Genomic DNA, 19,826 nt, shown 5'->3' on the forward strand with positions numbered 1-19,826 from the left:
ACGGCAAAATAACGTAAAAATAAAGACAACTTCAGATTGTCTTCTTTGTTTAAAAAAAGAAAAATTACATTCTACAAATGCACAAATCATAATGTTGTTGGGTTTGTTTTACACTTACATGTTGCGGTAAATAGTATTCTATCTATCTATTTATTTGTCGTTGTTTATACTCTCTGAATAAATGATGTGATAATGTTCATCAGTCAACTCATTGGTGTTAATTTTCTATCTGTTGAGATACAAAAAATATAAAAAATCAAATTACCGGATGTTATTTATGTAGTTTGTTCATTTTCATATGGTTTATTTTTTTTGCATATATAGCATACCGTATTTCCTTGAATTGCTGCCGGGGTGCTAATTAATTTAAAACCTCTTCTCACTCCTGCGCTTACCAAAGGCATGCGGTAAAAGTAAGCATGCGCTAATTATTTTAAAACCTCTTCTCACTCTTTCGCTTACCAAAGGCATGCAGTAAAAGTAAGCATGCGCTAATTATTTTAAAACCTCTTCTCACTCCAGCACTTAGCAAAGGTATGCAGTAAAAACTTGAGTGTGATGTAAGCTTGGACCTTAAATCATACTGCATAGCTATTAATCTTCTTCCCTTTATGCGATTTAAAATTACTGGTATTTAAATCAGCCTCCTCCATTTTGAAAATGATGACTGGGGAAGTGTCACTCGTGACGTCACGAGTTTGACCAGGCGGTAATACTAAGCATGCGTTAATTATTTTGGGAAGCAAGTTTGACCCGGCAGTAATTCAAGGCAGGTGCATACTATATGCCCTGCGGCAATTTAAGGAAATACGGTAATCTACAAAGATACAACAAATTGCTCTTGCGGCATCTAGTGGACACATTTAAAACATTAGTTTCTTTCATTCCAAAAATTCGGCTCATTTTTATACTTAGTGAACTCATCCCGCGGGCCGGGTAAAACCTGTTTGCAGGCCGAATCCGGCCCACGGACCTTACGTTTGATACCCCTGATTTACATTGTAGATCAGTGGTTCTCAACCTTTTTTCAGTGATGTACCCCCTGTGAACATTTTTTTAATTCAAGTACCCCCTAATCAGAGCAAAGCATTTTTGGTTGAAAAAAAGAGATAAAGAAGTCAAATACAGCACTATGTCATCAGTTTGTGATTTATCAAATTGTATAACAGTGCAAAATATTACTCATTTGTAGTGCTCTTTATCGAACTATTTGGAAAAAAAAGATATGAAAAACACTAAAAACTTGTTGAAAAATAAACAAGTGATTCAATTGTAAATAAAGATTTCTACGCATAGAAGTAATCATCAACTTAAAGTGCCCTCTTTGGGGATTGTAATAGAGATCCATCTGGATTCATGAACTTAATTCTAAACATTCCTTCACAAAAATAAATCTTTAACATCAATATTTATGAAACATGTCCACAAAAAATCTAGCTGTCAACACTGAATATTGCATTGTTGCATTTCTTTTCACAGTTTATGAACTTACATTCATATTTTGTTGAAATATTATTCAATAAATATATTTATAAAGGATTTTTGAATTGTTGCTATTTTTAGAATATTTAAAAAAAATCTCACGTACCCCTTGGCATATCTTCAAGTACCCCCAGGGGTACGCGCACCCCCATTTGAGAACCACTGTTGTAGATTGTCACTGAAGGCATCACAATTATGAATGAACACATGTGGAGTTATGTATTTAACAACAAAAAAGGTGAAATAACTGAAAACATGTTTTGTATTCTATTTTCTTCAAAATAGCCAATCTTTCCTCTGATTACTGCTCTGCACACTCTTGGCATTCTCTCGATGAGTTTCAAGAGGTTGAAATGGTTTTCACTTCACTGGTGTCATAGTTGTGATGCCGTCAAAGACAATCTACAATGTAAATAGTTATGAAAGAAAACACATTGAATTGACAAGGTGTGTCCAAACTTTTGGCCTGTACTGTATGACAGAACTTATCAAATCAAATCAACTTTATTTATAAAGCACATTTAAAATTTACCACAGGGGTAGCCAAAGTGCTGTACAATGGGCAGGTTAAAAGATAATACGAGGACCGAGAGCAAACAACACAACACAAACGGAACATGATAAAAAATAAATAAATACAACATAAAAACAGGTTCACAGCAGGTGTATAATGGGGCGCCATTGCAGGATGGATATCACTTAGTGTTAAAAGCCATGGAATAAAAGTATGTTTTTAAGAGAGATTTAAAAACAGGAAGAGAGGAGGCTTGTCTAACACTCAGAGGTAGGTCGTTCCAGAGCTTGGGACCAGCAGCAGCGAAAGCTCTGTCACCTCTAAGCTTCAGCCTTGTGTCAGGGACCGTCAGTAGCAGCTGATTGGCTGATCTTAGGGATAGAGTGGGGCGGTAAGGCTGAAGGAGGTCGGAAGGATATATTGGCGCGAGGTTGTTCATACATTTAAAAGCAAATAGGAGTTTAAAATTGATTCGAAAACGCACAGGGAGCTAGTGAAGGGACGCTAATATAGGGGTGATGTGCTCACGTCTGCGGGTCTTTGTTAGCAGACAAGCAGCAGAGTTCTGCACGAGCTGCAGGCGGGCAAGGGAGGCCTGGCTAACGCCTACAAATAGGGCATTGCAGTAGTCTAAACGATTCGAGATAAAGGCGTGAATTAATTTCTCGAGATCATGTCCTGACAGAAGCGGTTTCACTTTCGCTATTTGGCAGAATTGATAAAAGCTTTTTTGAACGACTTAGTATGGTTTAATGAATGGATATAGATAACATGTTTGTTCTCAGTCAAATTGACCTGAAAATAAACATTTTAACCTCATAACACAGCAAATAAAGTTAGTGTGTAACAGCAGATATTAATACATAATAGTTTAGGAAGAGTTTGAATGAGCAATCAGACTGCGTTGATCCGTACTGTCACTCTTCATACTTTGTAAACATCAACAGTTAACACAAGTTTATATGCAGAGATGTTTGCTTTATTTAATATGTCTTGCCACTTTGTTGGATATTTTTAATGTGATCTTATTTTATCATCTACTATGTCCCATTTTTCTTCACTCTTTCAATTACCACTCAGTCAGTTTCTATTTGCCCTTGAGTGGTTACCAAACCACATTTTGCTTAAATTTAGAGATGATGGGTTCTTTTCAAACAGCTTTTTTGTTTATTAATTTCCTCTGCAGTTTTTTTTTAATATTTCCTCTGATCAAAATTCATTAGTCATGCGTAATTACAAAACCCAAAACCAGTGAAGTTGGCACATTGTGTAATTCATAAATAAAAACAATACAATAATTTGCAAATCCTTTTAAACTTATATTTAATTGAATAGACTGCAAAGACAATATATTTATTGTTTGAACTGAGAATTTTTCTTTGGGAAATAATCATTAACTTAGAATTTAATGGCAGCAACACTGCAAAAAAGTTGGCACAGGGCATTTTTACCACTGTGTTACATGGCCTTTCCTTTTAACAACACTCAGTAAACATTTGGGAACTGAGGAGACCAATTTTTGAAGCTTTTCAGGGAGAATTATTTCCCATTCTTGCTTGATATACAGCTTAAGTTGGTCTACGTTATCGCATTTTAGGCTTCATAATGCGCCACACATTTTCAATGGGAGACAGGTCTGGACTACAAGTTGACCAGTTTAGTATCCGCACTCTTTTACTACGAAGCCACGTTGTTGTAACATGTGACTTGGCATTGTCTAGCTGAAATAAGCAGGGGCATCCATGATAAAGTTACTTGGATGGCAACATATGTTGCCCCTAAACATGTTTGTACCTTTCAGCATTAATGGTGCCTTCACAGATGTGTAAGTTACCCATCCCTTGGGCACTAATAAACCCCCATACCATCACAGATACTGGCTTTTGAACTTTGCGCCTATAACAATCCGGATAGTTATTTTCCTCTTTGGTCCGGAGGACACGACGTCCACAGTTTCCAAAAAACGTGGTTTTTGATGCAGTACCGCCTAAGAGAGCCAAGGTCCATAATATCATCGCTTACGTGCAGTGATTTCTGCAGAATCTCTTTTGATGATATTACGGACCATAGATGGGGGGAATCCCTAAATTCCTTGCAATAGTTTGTTGGGAAATGTTCTTAAACTGTTTCACAATTTGCCCACGCATTTGTTCACAAAGTGGTGACCCTCGCACCATACTTGTTAGTGAATGACTGAGCATTTCAAGGAAGCAGCTTTTATATCCAATTATGGCACACACCAGTTCCCAATTAGCCTGTTCACTTGTGGGGTGTTCCAAATAAGTGTTTGATGAGTATTTCTCAACTTTCTCAGTCTTTTTGCCACTTGTGCAAGCTTTTCTGAAACATGTTGATGCTAATATTTGCAAAAAAATAACAAAGTTTTCAAGTTTGAACATTATGTATCTCAGTAGTCTATTCAATTCAATATAGGTTGAAAAGGATTTGCAAATCATTGTATTCTGTTTTTATTTACGATTTAAACAAAGTGGCAACTTAACTGGTTTTGGGTTTTGTGGATAACACATTTGTTCTCAGTCAAATTGATCTGAAAATAAACATCATAAGTTCACAACAAAGTAGATAGAGTTAGTGTTATCAGCAGGTATTAATACATAATACCGGTAGCTTGCCTACCACCAGTGGTAAAGTTAATATCCATAAAGGAAAGTAGAAAGTGAATGAATGTTTATAACTGAATACATTTTTACATGTATACAAATTTATTTTCTTATATATATATTTTTTTAATGAATTAAGTAACGTTTATGACAACCTTTTTTAAAAACACAATTTAGAATGTGAGATCAATCAATCAATCAATGTTTATTTATATAGCTCTAAATCACAAGTGTCTCCAAGGGCTGCACAAACCACAACCACATCCTCAGTAGAGCCCACATAAGGGCAAGGAAAAACTGCCCCCAGTGGGACGTCGACAATGATGACTATGAGAAACCTTGGAGAGGACTGAATGTGTGGGCAACCTCCCCAAGGGACCGAAAGCAATGGATGTCGAGCGGATCTAACATGATATTGTGAAAATCCAAACCCTAGTGGATCTAACATAACCGTGAGAAACCAGTCCAAAGTGGATCCAATATAGTAGCAAGAGTCCCGTCCAAAGAGGAGCCAGCAGGAAACCATCCCAAGCGATGGGAAGATATAAAAGAATAATGCATACACTTATCATTTGTTTTCAAAACGCTTAATAAAAAGTAAGACCCTGAAAATGTATTGCTATACCCCATTTGTATGACTTAATGGGGTCTTTAGGACCCCATTTAAAAAAATTCCTAGCACCAACACTGATGGTGTATTGGTGTGTGCAAAACAGCAGCAGGCGGCTGCGGCCCGGTTCTAATACTAATCAAATATCATCCCGGGGGGCATAGATAATTAATTCCTTGACAGAGACAATGTTTACATGGTGAAATAACCTGATTGGCTGCGTGAAGCCGGTATTGCACATTTTTAAACATGTTTATATAGTGGAAACATTGCACGGTTATGGGGTTTATTAAGTATGTCCAGATTAATGGACCAGTATCCAAGACTCTTAAAGTGATGCATTGTAAAGTTTGATGGCAACAGGAAAGAATGACCTTCTGTGGTGTTCAGTTTTGCATCGTGGTGGGGTAAGTCCAGCACTGAAAGTGCTCTTGTGTTTGACCAGCATGTCATGGAGTGGGTAAGGGACATTTTCCAAGATGCTACTGAAGTGAATTAATTAACTCATATTATGTTTTGCATATGGTGAATGTTTATAGTTTGGGCACATAATAACATAGGGCCCTATAGTACTGACATTTGTGTGTGGATTGGATTAGTTCTCACGGAAGAAAAAGCAATAAAATTGGACCTTGGTATGCAAAGGCGATGGCCCTATCCGTGAGAAGCGACTACATGTTTAGCTAAATGACAGCATCTAAGATATGACCTGTGTCTGTTGTCTTTCCAGACACTTACACACAAACATCTCATTTTATGGTTAGGGTGTGCTGTCCTGACTAAGCACACACCCAGAGACAGGAGGTAGGAATACAAATCTGATGGATTGGCTTTCCAAGTTAGGAGCGACTGATGCTCGCTTGTAATAAAGCAACTTTTGTTTCAGTTAAGCGTCTCCGTCTCTTTTGATCCAGCCGCACTGCTGTGTCACCTGTCTGTCAGGACGAAGATTACAAGACCAGAAATACACAATATTACGCAAGTTTGGCAGCATCCTTCTCTCTGACACTATCGTCAGAGTGTCCAGCTCCACCCCAATGATGTCGTCGGCCTTGCGGATCAGTTTATTCAAGTCTGTGACCTTCAGCCTGCTGCCCTAGCAGGTCACGGCAATCAGGATTACACTGGCCACCACAGACTCGTACAACATCCTCAGCACCTTCATACAGAACCTCAGCCTCCTCAGGAAGGAGAGGCAGCTCAGGCTCTTTTTTTAGATTGTACAAAATTATTTTGTTAAATCCATAAATATCCTGGCTGCACACTGTGATCTTTGTAGAGGTCTTCAACATGGAATCCGTTAGGTACTGCTGGGACGGCCGTGAAATTTTTGGTTGATTAGACTTTAAAAATGTTTTTTTATTTTCCCCACAGCAAATTTTTCATGTAACTTTCTTGAAAAATACATTTGCATTGATCCAACACACTTTAGCGAACAGATAGAAGCAGAAGACATCCTTTAGTCAGCAATGCACATATTTAGCGGCACAGAGGAGCTATTTCAAGCTGGGCACCGGTTTAATCAGCTCCTCTTTGCTGCTGACATGTGATGTATAAGCACAGAGAGTAAGCATGGAGATGGATTTAAAACGTCATTTTAAAAATGTATTTTTAACAAAGCGATTCTTGAAAATATGGAATCAATCCAGAATTATAATAAAATATGAACGATTCACATTTTAAATGATATATTTTTTTGGCTTACCTATATACACACATTGAAAAAAACAATTTGGTTAAATCCACTTTTTATTCAATGAAGTTAACAAAATAAAATTTTGGTAACATATCTTGACATATGTTAGTAACTGTTTGACACAAAATAGGACATTGTGTCAAAATATTGTCATTATAAAGCTTAAAGCCAATAGGACTGAGACTTGGCCTCCAAATTTCAAATTGGCCGATAGGTTTAAAAAAAATTTACCAGGAAGAAACTACACGACAATGTCATCACAGGAAGTTAATTTTAATCAAGCGTCATTGTTTGTGGTGGAAATCATATCAGCGTAACACAAAAAAATTGACTAACACAAAACGAGGTTTATTAAGAGGAAACAGCAAAGGTAAGACGAGATTCACAACCATAAACACTCACGGTATTTTTGTTTTGTCTGCATTTAATAATACTTGTACTGTTCAAAGAGGCTAACATTAACCTGAATTTAAAAGTTGTATGTTGACAAAAAATAATGTTTGAAACAGAATACTTAGATTTTCTTTATTTTCTATGGTGAATATAGAATCAAAATGATCTAGACAAAACACCAAAGAGTCAAACAGCTTCCAAGAATTGCCACTACACTTTTGGTTTAGTAAAATGGAGTCAGTTCGAATCTATGTTGAGCTCAGTTCTCACCCTAATAGGCTGGAGGCTGGGATCCATTCCCTTGTACAAGATGTCCTCACCATTGTTTTCTGAAACAAAAAGAACAGATAGAAATTTCACATTCATCTATACTTCAAGCTACCTGTCAACTTTCCTGTTTTTCACATAAAACATATGACACAAATTTTCCCTATGGTGGTGTTTAAAAACTGATTGATGAACATTTGTCATGGAAATCACATATACAGTAAATGATAGAAAGGCTAAAGTATCTAAAACTATTGCTAATTTACACAAACTGAAGAAATTTATATTTTGTATAACTCACTGATTGTTCCATATCTAACATATTGTATTGAAGTGTGGGTTAGTGCCTGTAAAACACATTTAAATCCAATCTTCCTTCTGCAGGAAAGAGCCATAGGAATCATTACTGGGAATGCATACAAGGAACCCACAAACCGAATATTTAAACAGTTACATGTATTACATTTTCATGAACTGGCAGTGTATAATATCCTGTAAATAATTTACAAAGCACATGCACATCAAAAGAGAAAGTAATTATAATCTTAAAGAAACTGAGATGTGAAGTGAAGTGAATTATATGTATATAGTGCTTTTTCTCTCGTGACTCAAAGCGCTTTACATAGTGAAACCCAATAACTAATTTTTACATTCAAACCAGTGTGGGTGGCACTGGGAGCAGGTGGGTAAAATGTCTTGCCCAAGGACACAACAGCAGGGACTAAGATGGCGGAAGCGGGGATCAAACCTGCAACCCTCAAGTTGCTGGCAGGGCCGCTTTAACAACCGAGCTATACCGCCCCAAACGATATTTCTGATAAATCTACATATAGAACAGTGATAATGGAAATAAGTATTTCAATCAGAGGAACAATGTAAATCTCTTTCTGTTGAAAGAATAAAAATCCTGATGTTGAAAAGGTATGATTTAAACCTTGTAAAATGAAAATACGGCTTTGTAGTCGCCAAAATTGAAAGTCAATTTTTGTATCTGTGAAAATAGGGAGCAGATAGACATTTAAAAATTGGTTTTGCTCCTTTTCATTCATATTTTACTTTAATATTATGTTGATTGATTTTTTTAAATTGTATTCCTTTGTTTGAGTTTTTATGAATGAAATAAATAAATGAACTGAACTGTATTTACAACTATCATAGCTAAAGGGACAAGCAGTAAAAAATGGATGGATGGGTGGATAGCTAAACAAGCTGAAATGACCACAGTCGCCCCCTAGTGTACGAGAGGCACACAGTGTATGGGCAATAGCCACACCAGATATAAGAGCATGGAAACTAGAACTTTACATGTAGCTGTGAACATAGAAGAAACTGAATTATTTGACAAATTTAGTACATAGAAACATACTGACTTTTAAACTAGTAAAAATAACATTTATATCATGTGCTGTCATCTGTGTCTGTAGAAATGTTCACAGTTAAGCTTGCAGGAATTCTACTTCCAACTAGAGAAAACATGTTGAAGTAAATTGTAAATAAAATGTATGTTTTACACACGCATGCACCCACGCACTTTCTTGAGCTTCTTGCTGGAGTGTAAAAATGTATTCTATTCCACTATTGTTGCAAGTTAGTGCATGCGCCACGGAAAAGTTGTGGTTTTGTATTTCACACTTTACGCAAATAATTTAACATGAGTATACTGTACTTGACACACAGAGACAATCAGAGGCTTGTAGGGAATATCTTAAGATGTAGTTTTACCAGAAAAAAATAGCAAGTCACCAACATTAACCACGGACTTGCAATGATGCTGTAAAGACACCAAAAGTTTCCAAATGGTAAAATGGGTTATGCTTGTATAGCGCTTTTCTACCTTCAAGGTACTCAAAGCGCTTTGACACTATTTCCACTTCCACCCATTCACACACTGATGGGGGAGCTGCCATGCAAGGCAAGGGTGACGTGTCTTGCTCAAGGACACAACGGACGTGACGAGGTTGGTAGAAGGTGGGGATAGAACCAAGAACCCTCAGGTTGCTGGCACGGCCACTCTCTCAACTGCGCCACGCCGTCCCCATATAGTGAAACCTTTGGTTCCTGGAATCTGTGGTTCCTGGATCTATAGCTTCCTGTATAAGGCCATGTCCACATGAACACAGATACTTAATAAACACATACTTATCTCTGCGTGTAGGCCTTTTATCCACACCCAAAAGCATACTTCTGTCCTTAAAAATGAAGACTTTTGCAAACGCTGGCCAAGGTGTAGAGTTCCAAAACGCTCCGCTGAGCGTGTGTGTACACGGCACAAACGGAGACTTGTACTCCTTTGATAACGTCATGGCTGTGCGCTGTCATTTTCAAAGTTCAACAACACTGCCTTGCTGCCTTTAAACACACTATAAGAGGATTTACTGTGTGTTTGAACGTAAATAGGCTTCCATTTTCACTCAACGTTGACAAAAAAGATACATCAAGATAGGTTTTGTGACACTCAGCTGTTTTGGATACGATTGCTCAGGCTGGTTTTGAAGATAATGTACATGTCATTGTATGTCTAGTATATCAAAATCAATCAATCAATCAATGTTTATTTATATAGCCCTAAATCACAAATGTCTAAAAGGACTGTACAAACCATTACGACTACGACATCCTCGGAAGAACCCACAAAAGGGCAAGGAAAACTCACACCCAGTGGGCAGGGAGAATTCACATCCAGTGGGACGCCAGTGACAATGCTGATTATGAGAAACCTTGGAGAGGACCTCAGATGTGGGCAACCCCCCCTCTAAAACATAATAATAATAATAATAATAGCAGCAGTGTAATGCCATCAAGTCAGCTGTGGCTGCTTTTTCCAGGCTTCTGAGTGGACAAATTGCAAATGACAGCAAATGTACGTGTTTAGATATAGACAGTTTTGAAACTACACTTGTGTGGAAGGAGATCGTTTTAACCCCAAACTATGCATTTTTGAAACTCTGTGTTCATGAGGACATGGCCTAAGTGTGTGTTTTTTTTTCCACTGAATTTCATAGTTACAATCGTAGCTGAGATAGGCGCCAGCGCCCCCCGCGACCCCAAAAGGGAATAAGCGGTAGAAAATGGATGGATGGATTTCATAGTTCAGGTTAGTTCATACAAATCAAGTTGATGATGCACAGTCGCGATCAAAAGTTTACATACACTTCTAAAGAACATAATGTCATGGCTGTCTTGAGTTTCCAATGCTTTCTATAAACCCTGTTTTTGTGATAGAGTGATTGGAGCACATACTGTACTTGTTGGTCACAAAAAAAATTCATGAAGTTTGGTTCTTTTATGAATTTATTTTGGGTCTACTGAAAATGTGACTAAATTTGCTGAGTCAAAAGTATACATACAGCAATGTTAATATTTAGTTACATGTCCCTTGGCAAGTTTCACTGCAATGAAGCGCTTTTGATAGCCATCCACAAGCTTCTGGTTGTATTTTTGACCAGTCCTCTTGACAAAATTGAATATAACTTTCCTCCAGAAGGCCTTATCTTTGTCCATGTGCTGTCAGATAAAACTAAAATTGAGCTGTTTGGCCACAATACCCAGCAATATGTTTAGAGGAGAAAAGGTGAGGCCTTTAATCCCAGAACCCCATGCTCACCGTCAAGCATAGTGGTGGTAGTATTATGCTCTGTGCCTGTTTTGCTGCCAGTGGAACTGGTGCTTTAAATGGGACAATGAAAAAGGAGGATTACCTCATAATTTAATTCTTCAGGACAACCGAAGATCATTAGCCGGGAGGTTGGGTCTTTGGCGCAGTTGGGTGTTCCAACAGTACAATGACCCCAAACACATGTCAAAAGTGGTAAAGGAACGGTTAAATTAGGCTAGAATTAAGGTTTTGTAATGGCCTCCCCAAAGTCCTGACTTAAACATCTGGACAATGAAACAAGTCCATGTCAGAAAACCAACAAATTGAGCTGAACTGCACCAATTTTGTCAAGAGGAAGAGTCAAAAATTCAACTAGAAGCTTGCCAGAAGCTTGTGGATGGCTACCAAAAGCGCCTTATTGCAGTGAAATTTGCCAAGGGACATGTAACCAAATATTAACATTGCTGTATGTATACTTTTGACTCAGCAGATTTGGTCACATTTTCAGTAGACCCATAATAAATTCATAAAAGAACCAAACGTCATGTATGTTTTTTGTGACCAAAAAGTATGTGCTCCAATGACTCTATCACAAAAAAATAAGAGTCATAGAAATTATTGGAAACTCAAGACAGCCATGACATTATGTTCTTTACATGTCTATGTAAACTTTTGAATGCAACTGTACGTGGTTTACTATATTTCTACACTGATACCATGTAAAATATTTGGTTTCAGTTATTTTAGTTAAAAGTAAGTAATTGAAATACAAAGCAATCATACACAAAATTATGTTTTATTTATTCTTATAACCAGACCTGTGTGTTTATTTCCGTACCTGACGGTCACATGACAACCTCTGGAGGAAGGCAACAGTTGTAGACCAAACTGTCAGGTATGGAAATAAACACGCAAGTCTAGCTAAAATAATAACACATTTATTAATGTGTTTTTTGCACCACTTTGCCTTTGCTTTTATATTATTTTGTGTAATTGCAAACATAAGGGTGTGTTAGTTAGAAGTGGGAGAAATAATAGATTTTTAGATGCATTGCAACTCGGACAGAGACGATTATAAAATCGATTAGTAACGTCAATAATCGATATATTTATTTGAAAAAAAAAAATGCACACAGTTCTAAAATTTGGCCACCTCGAGTGTTAATTGGTCATATATTTCTGATGTACACATCGGTCATTCTGAGGAGTAATTGTTTGATATTTTTTATTCAAACAGCTATCTGGAATAACCTCTGAGTGTCGCCAAATATCCAGCGCACTTGGAAATGTATCATACACCATGGCTTTGTGCAGCCCTGTGTAATGTATTTTATGGAACTGTAACAGAATTATTGTGGATCCCAACATGCCTTGTCTATAACACAATCAACCCCTACCACAATTTTGTGCGCATGAAAAAGTATAATTTGACCAGGTGCAAACAGGAACACAAACGGCTCTTTATCAAAAATGATTATATTAAAGATGACATTTGTAGTATTTTTTTCCCCCATCACCCATTAGGGCACAGGATATTAAAATCAATAGAAGTTTCCCATGTGTATTTAAAATATCCCTCTAGGAGTTAAGAGAGAGTTTTAGTTAACATAGTACAGTAAACACTGTTTAATATCACAAAAGACCAAGAAAGCCATGCAGTTTAATCTTGTGAATTTGCCTGATTGTCTTTGTGCAAATTGTCCAACAGTTTAAGAACAACATTTCTCAGCAAGCTATTGCAAGGATTTAGGGATTTCACCATCTACGGTCTGTAATATCATCAAAAGGTTCAGAGAATCTGGAGAAATCACTGCACGTGAGCGATAATATTACGGACCTTCGATCCCTCAGGCAGTACTGCATCAAAAAGCAACAGTGTGTAAAGGATGTCAACACATGGGCTCAGGAACACTACAGAAAACCACTGTCAGTAACTACAGTTTGTCGCTACATCTGTAAGTGCAAGTTAAAACTCTAGTATGCGAAAAGAAAGCCATTCATCAACAACACCCAAAAACGCCGCTGACTTTGCTGGGCCCGAGTTCATCTATGATAGATAGATAGTACTTTATTGATTCCTTCAGGAGAGTTCCGTCAGGAAAATTAAAACTTAATTAAAAATTAAAAAAAGATGGTCCGATGCAGTGTGAATGTTGTCCGTCTATCTGTGTTGACCCTGTGATGAGGTGGCGACTTGTCCAGGGTGTACCCCGCCTACCGCCCTAATGCAGCTGAGATAGGCGCCAGCTACCCCCCGCAACCTCAAAAAGGGACAAGCAGTAGAAAATGGATGGATGGATGGTCTGCTGCGAAGTAGAACAGTGTTCTGTGTTCTGACGAGTCCACATTTCAAATTGTTTTTGGAAACTGTGGACGTTGTGCCCTCCGGAACAAAGAGGAAAAGAACCATCCGGACTGTTATAGGCGCAAAGTTCAAAAGCCAGCATCTGTGATTGTTATGGGGTGTATGAGTGCCCAAGGCATGGAGAACTTGCATAACTGTGAAGGCACCATTAATTTTTTTTTATTTCCGAATTACACAACGTGCCAACTTCATTGGTTCTGGGTTTTGGATTACGACAGTACTTCTTGGTTTACGTTGTTATCTTTCCCCACCAAAGACAGATATTTACTTACCAACTATAAAGATTCCTTCCTTCTGGATTACATAGTTGAGGACAGCAAAGGGAGCCACGGGTGACTTGGCAACCAAAAGCTGAAAAGAAAAATTATGAAAATAATTAGTTACCTGAAACAAATTAGTGTGGATGAAAATAAATGAAAGATGAAATTAAAGAAATATTGACAAAACAATTGTGAACATTATGTCAACATGAAATTAAGCCATTCAGTAATCTATTTATTTATATCTGCACCTTATTGCTTTTTTTTTATCCTGCACTACCATGAGCTAATGCAACAAAATTTCATTCTTATATGTACTGTAAAGTTCAAATTTGAATGAAAATAAAAAGGAAGTCTAAGTCTAAGTCTAAATAAGAAGACTTAAATCTGCTAATATGTAACATATAGTGGTCAAGTCCCCAAGTGACGCATAGGAAACATTTAAGAGCAGTTATGTTATGCTCACCATATTTGCTGATTGGCTAATATGTGGGATACCTGTCTAATGAAATTTTTACTGCACCTTGTAAAATATAACGCAAGCTGTATGCAAGAGTATCTTTTCCTCTTAACTTCGTTTTAGTGAATCATTGACACACATTCACATATTTAACATGACTAAATGTTGTTTAGATGAGATTAGAGATGCCCGATTCTGGCTTTTTTGCCGATATCTGATATTCCGATATTGTCCAACTCTTAATTACCGATACCGATATATACAGTCGTGGAATTAACACTTTATTGTGCCTAATTTTGTTGTGATGCCCCGCTGGATGCATTAAACACTGTAACAAGGTTTTCCAAAATAAATGAATGCAAGTTATGGGGAAAAAAATGCCAACGTGGCACTGCCATATTTATTATTAAAGTCACAAAGTGCATTATTTTTTTTAACATGCCTCAAAACAGAAGCTTGGAATTTGGGACATACTCTTCCTGAGAGAGCATGAGGAGGTTGAGGTGGGCGGGGTTTGGGGGGCGGGGTAGCGGGGGTGTATATTGTAGCATTCTGGAAGAGTTAGTGCTGCAAAGGGTTCTGGGTATTTGTTCTGTTGTGTTTATTTTGTGTTTCGGTGCGGATGTTCTCCCGAAATGTGTTTGTCATTCTTGTTTGGTGTGGGTTCACAGTGTGGTGCATATTTGTAACAATATTAAAGTTGTTTATACGGCCATCCTCAGTGTGACCTTTGTGGCTGTTGACCAAGTATGCTTTGCATTCACGTGTGTGAAAAGCCATAGATATTATGTGATTGGGCCGGCACGCAAAGGCAGTGCCTTTAAGGTTTATTGGCGCTCTGTACTTCTCCCTACGTCCGTGTGCACAGCGGCGTTTTAAATAGTAATACATTTAAAATTTGGAACCTGACACAGGTAATTTCCGATATTACATTTTAAAGCATTTATCGGCCAATAATATCGGCAGTCCGATGTTATCGGACATCTCTACTTGAGGTACAATTTTTTTAAGATAACTGTGACTGCACATATTACATTTTGTTTGTGCTTGGATCCAAAAACGCATAAGCAGGAACCAGATAACAAATGTGTGACCCCTTTGTTCCTGAGGCAGGAACAGACAGCAGAAGTAAAGGTGATAATGGTAATGGGAGTTTACGCACCATGAAAAAGGAAAAATAACAATATATTGCAAAAGGCAGGGGCTAAACAAGAAACATAAACAATTCGGCAAACCAGAAAAAGGGTAAATGCTCAACCGTTAGGGTGAATAGTTCCTCCTGGTGGCTGACCTGGCCTGTCCAGGAAACAGGGAGAAATCTTGGACGGCAGGACGGGGTCGATAATGAGGGACTTGGACACTTAAAAATGCTCCTCGGACCTGTAGCCTTCCTAGTTGACCAAGTACACTCCTCCTTTTCACGTCTAAAATGGCCTTGATCGTAAAAGGATAGTAGACCATCGACCAGCCTAGAAGGGAGCTAAGGCAATCCAGGAGGGCAGAGGGGGCTAAAAGTGACAGGCTTGACACGAGAGACATTTAAGACAAGTAGGGTGACGGGGAGAAGACGCTGTCAAAGTGAAGGCACAAAAATAACAACGCCCTCAAAACATCGCATCGAGAAGAGACGGTCAGAAAGTGGCTTGAAGATGGTCTGTAAAGCATAATCTTATCAGCGTTTTGACGAAAGAACCACCATTACGTGTTATGGAGACCACAAGGAAGTGTTTTAAATGTAGAAAAAACAACTTTACAAGTGAAATACTATCACATTTTGACTTTCTCGCTGTGAGGCATGCGCGCTGGGCTGTAACCACTGCTCTGCTGTGCCGCCCAGCCTCAGATATTAATATTTATTATGCTCATTTAATTATTTACACATCCTCTTGATAAAATTACCCTCATCGATGAATGGACCACCTCATGCATCTCCATCTTCATAGTTTCTTCTTTTTTAGATTGGCCCCAACTTTTGTGAACAGTCATTGACCATGGACTCCTTGACCGTTAGAACTTAGAGGCTTTTTTGCTATTTAGAGCAATATATAAACATAAATCATTAATTCATTCCATCATTCATAAAGGAGTTGTCCGTAACTTGTTCACAGATGCATTTTGTAAACAAAAAAACAAGGGAGCATATAGTACTATCAGTGGTTTAACAGTCCATAGAGTTTATATTTTCACAACCACTAATTATATTTAATAAATATTATATAATTAGAAAAAGTATTGCAATATTAAGCCATATCGATATTTTTTTTACCACTCCTGGTTTCATGGCAAGAGAGTCACAGCCAAAATACTAATGGTATAAGAAACAACAAAATAACTGAAGACCAGTTCATTGAATCAAGTAAGCATAACGACGGCACAATAATTTATAACTTGCAATGTGTCTCCCACCTGTCTCTGGCATCCAGCCATATACTGCACAATAAAACGGGTGTTGATGCTGTGACTCCACGTGTTTCCTAAAGCTGTCGTCACAAAGCCACTGTCCTTCTCAGCAGCAGGATGAGAATCTTAAAAAAGACAGAGGAATTCACATGGTCTTTGAATTAAATAATTGAAATGTTAAATTGGTAATATACTGTATGTAATCTCTGTCCCCATATTTCCTGTCCACATGGGAACAGTTGTGTTTAGTTTTGCTGCAGTTGAAAAAAACTGATGCACCTGCACGGTGTCATATCAACAAGTCACGTCCACATGGAAATGCGTCGCTGGGTGAAATGGTGTAATGCAATGCCTCGCAACAAGTGGCAATGTAACCAGAAACAGACAGGGCACAGGAAACTAAAGGGTTGTCTTGAAACAAAAATAATAATAAGATGATTATAGTGGACACACGAAGAGACCTTTGTATAGACAGATGGTAAGGTTGACATAAAAAAAAGCCAACGGAAGGATTTCCCTAATGTGCAAAGTGACATCACTAAAGAGTGCTCCCGCTTGGCTCTCTTTTCATTGGCTGTGGCATGGATCTTTTCTTTGCTAGTCTTCAGCTGTTTGTGAAGAACACTGCACCAATTGCTGCGGTCAGCCGCCGCATCTTCCCTGTCCAGGGCTTTCATGTCCCGCTTGCATCTTTGGAGCGCATTTTGGGTCGGCCAACAGATCTCTTGCCAGAGGAAAGTTCGCCATACAGGATGTCCTTTGGGATACATCTATCCTCCATGCCTTGTCAGAGCAGTGTGAACATGGTAGGAAGACCAATGGATGCCGAGGATGCGTCGAAGACAGCACATGTGGAAGATGTTCAGTTTGCGCACCTGTTTGGAGTATGTTGTCCATGTTTTGCTGCCGTTGAAAAGAGCGCTGACAATGCAGGCGTTGAACACTGCCATCTTGGTGGGAGTTGTCAGTTTCCGGTTCTCCCAGACATGGGTCATGAGGCGCCCTAAGGTTGTGGCAGCTTTGCCGATATGTTTCTTGATCTCTTGCAAATCTCATCACTGATGGTGAATCCCAGGTATGTCGATTGGTGTACAACTTCGAGTTGGTACTCATCAATTGTGATGGTTGGTTGGGTGTTGGGCTGCGCGATATGGCCTTTTATTAATATCTCAATATTTTTAGGCCGTGTACGAAACAAGATATATATTTCAATATTTTGCCTAGCCTTGAATGAACACTTGATGCATATAATCACACCAGTATGATGATTCTATGTGTCTACATTAAAACATTGTTCATACTTCATTAATATATGCTTATTTTAAACTTTCATGCAGAGAGGGATATCACAAGTAAGTCAATTTACCAAACTGTATTTATTAAACAGTGGCGCAAACCTTCATGTCATTTCCAAAACAGACAGTACAAGATTGTCAGAGACATTTTAAAACAAGCTGAGTGCACTTTTGTGCATGATGTCACTAAGATGACATATCAAAACAACAGTAAATTAAAGTGCACTTTTTGTACAAAACGCCACCACAATATCCATCCATCCATCCATTTTCTACCGCTTATTCCCTTTCGGGGTCGCGGGGGGCGCTGGCGCCAATCTCAGCTAATAGTTAAAAACAAATAAAGTGCAGTTTTGTGCATGATGTCACACAAGATATTTCCAATAACTGTCAAAAAAAAATTAGCTGCATAATAGGAAATCAAATAGTGTATGTCCTTCGCTAATTTGTAGGTCCCTGCGGACGTTACCTCCTTCTGTTGTTGACTATTTTTTTCATACGGTGTTGATCTAATAAGAGAGCTAACTCTGTCACAGGCTTTCCACTAGACAGCATTGAGGAGGTGCTGACAGAAGAATACCGACCAAGTTGACATCCATAATTTCCAATCCCTCTCATCCCATGCACAGCACTGTGGAGGCCCTGAGTAGCTCCTTTAGCATTAGACTGTCACATCCACAGTGCAAGAAGGAGCGCTACCTTTTACGTTGTGTAAAAAAGCTGCACTGCAACAACGTATTTTCCCGATTGTGGGATAAATAAAAGCATGTCCTATCTATCCTAGTTCTGATGTAACATAACATACAGCAGATAGCTTGTTAAGATGAAAGCATGCTCAAACCTACCCAAAGCACATTTCTGTGTCAGTTGACCAGTCCAAGAGGCCGGTGCGAGGAGATTCAAGGGAGGAAGAGAATGTGGCGAGTTTTAGTGGATGAAAAATTGTCATCCGTCATACATCTGGCACACAAAGGAAGTCTGTGGCTTCCTCATTATCTGTCCATACAAGTCTCTATTTTTCCCCTTTCTGTCTACTATGTTCGTCTTATAACTATTTTTGTGTAGAGAAGTTTTTCTCCTTCTGTAGTTTTGGTGTTTCTCGATGCTGTGTCTGCTTACAGCACCAATAATGGTTAGGCATTGTACTACATTGTTTCCACCCATTTACCCCTTTCCGTCTGGACGGATTTGCCGATGAAACGTTGGACGTGTTTCTTTTTCAACCTGACGGCAAAAAGAGTCACAAACGTTTCCCTGTGGACAGGGCCTTAGTGACTACGACACCTACAAACCCCGTTTCCATATGAGTTGGGAAATTGTGTTGGATGTAAATATAAACGGAATACAATGATTTGCAAATCCCTTTCAACCCATATTCAGTTGAATGTACTACAAAGACCAGCTATCTGATGTTCAAACTCATTAACTTTGTTTTTTTTTTGCAAATAATAATTAACTTAGAATTCCATGGCTGCGACACGTGCCAAAGTATTTGGGAAAGGGCATGTTTACCACTGTGTTACATCACCTTTTTTTTAAACATCACTCAATAAAAGTTTGGGAACTGAGGAAACTAATTGTTGAAGCTTTGAAAGTGGAATTCTTTCCCATTCTTGTTTTATGTAGAGCTTCAGTCGTTCAACAGTCCAGGGTCTCCATTGTCGTATTTTACGCTTCATAATGCGCCACACATTTTTGATGGGAGACAGGTCTGGACTGCAGGCGGGCCAGGAAAGTACCCTCACTCTTTTTTTACGAAGCCACACGGTTGTAACACGTGGCTTGGCATTGTCTTGCTGAAATAAACATTTGATTGATTGATTGATACTTGTATTAGTAGTTTGCACAGTACAGTACATATTCCGTAC

General features: G+C 38.4%; 1 protein-coding gene across 4 annotated transcripts in view; it reads right to left on the reverse strand.

Annotated features, from left to right (window-relative positions):
- Positions 1-7,183: 7,183 nt before the first annotated feature.
- Positions 7,184-19,826, reverse strand: part of rad51b (RAD51 paralog B) — a 49,786-nt gene continuing 37,143 nt past the window's right edge. For 2 of the 4 annotated variants that reach the window (XM_061900431.1, XM_061900429.1), the window contains 3 exons: positions 16,670-16,788; positions 13,816-13,894; positions 7,187-7,645 (listed from right to left, as the gene is read on the reverse strand). In XM_061900431.1, coding sequence (XP_061756415.1) covers positions 7,554-7,645; positions 13,816-13,894; positions 16,670-16,788 — 290 coding nt within the window. In that variant the 3' untranslated portion in view covers positions 7,187-7,553. Of the gene's footprint in view, positions 7,646-13,815; positions 13,895-16,669; positions 16,789-19,826 lie in introns of all 4 variants that reach the window. The other 2 variants (XM_061900430.1, XM_061900428.1) reach the window with 2 other exon arrangements.

The sequence above is a fragment of the Nerophis ophidion genome, linkage group LG05, assembly GCF_033978795.1.
Source record: "Nerophis ophidion isolate RoL-2023_Sa linkage group LG05, RoL_Noph_v1.0, whole genome shotgun sequence".
Classification (NCBI taxonomy): Eukaryota; Metazoa; Chordata; class Actinopteri; order Syngnathiformes; family Syngnathidae; genus Nerophis; species Nerophis ophidion.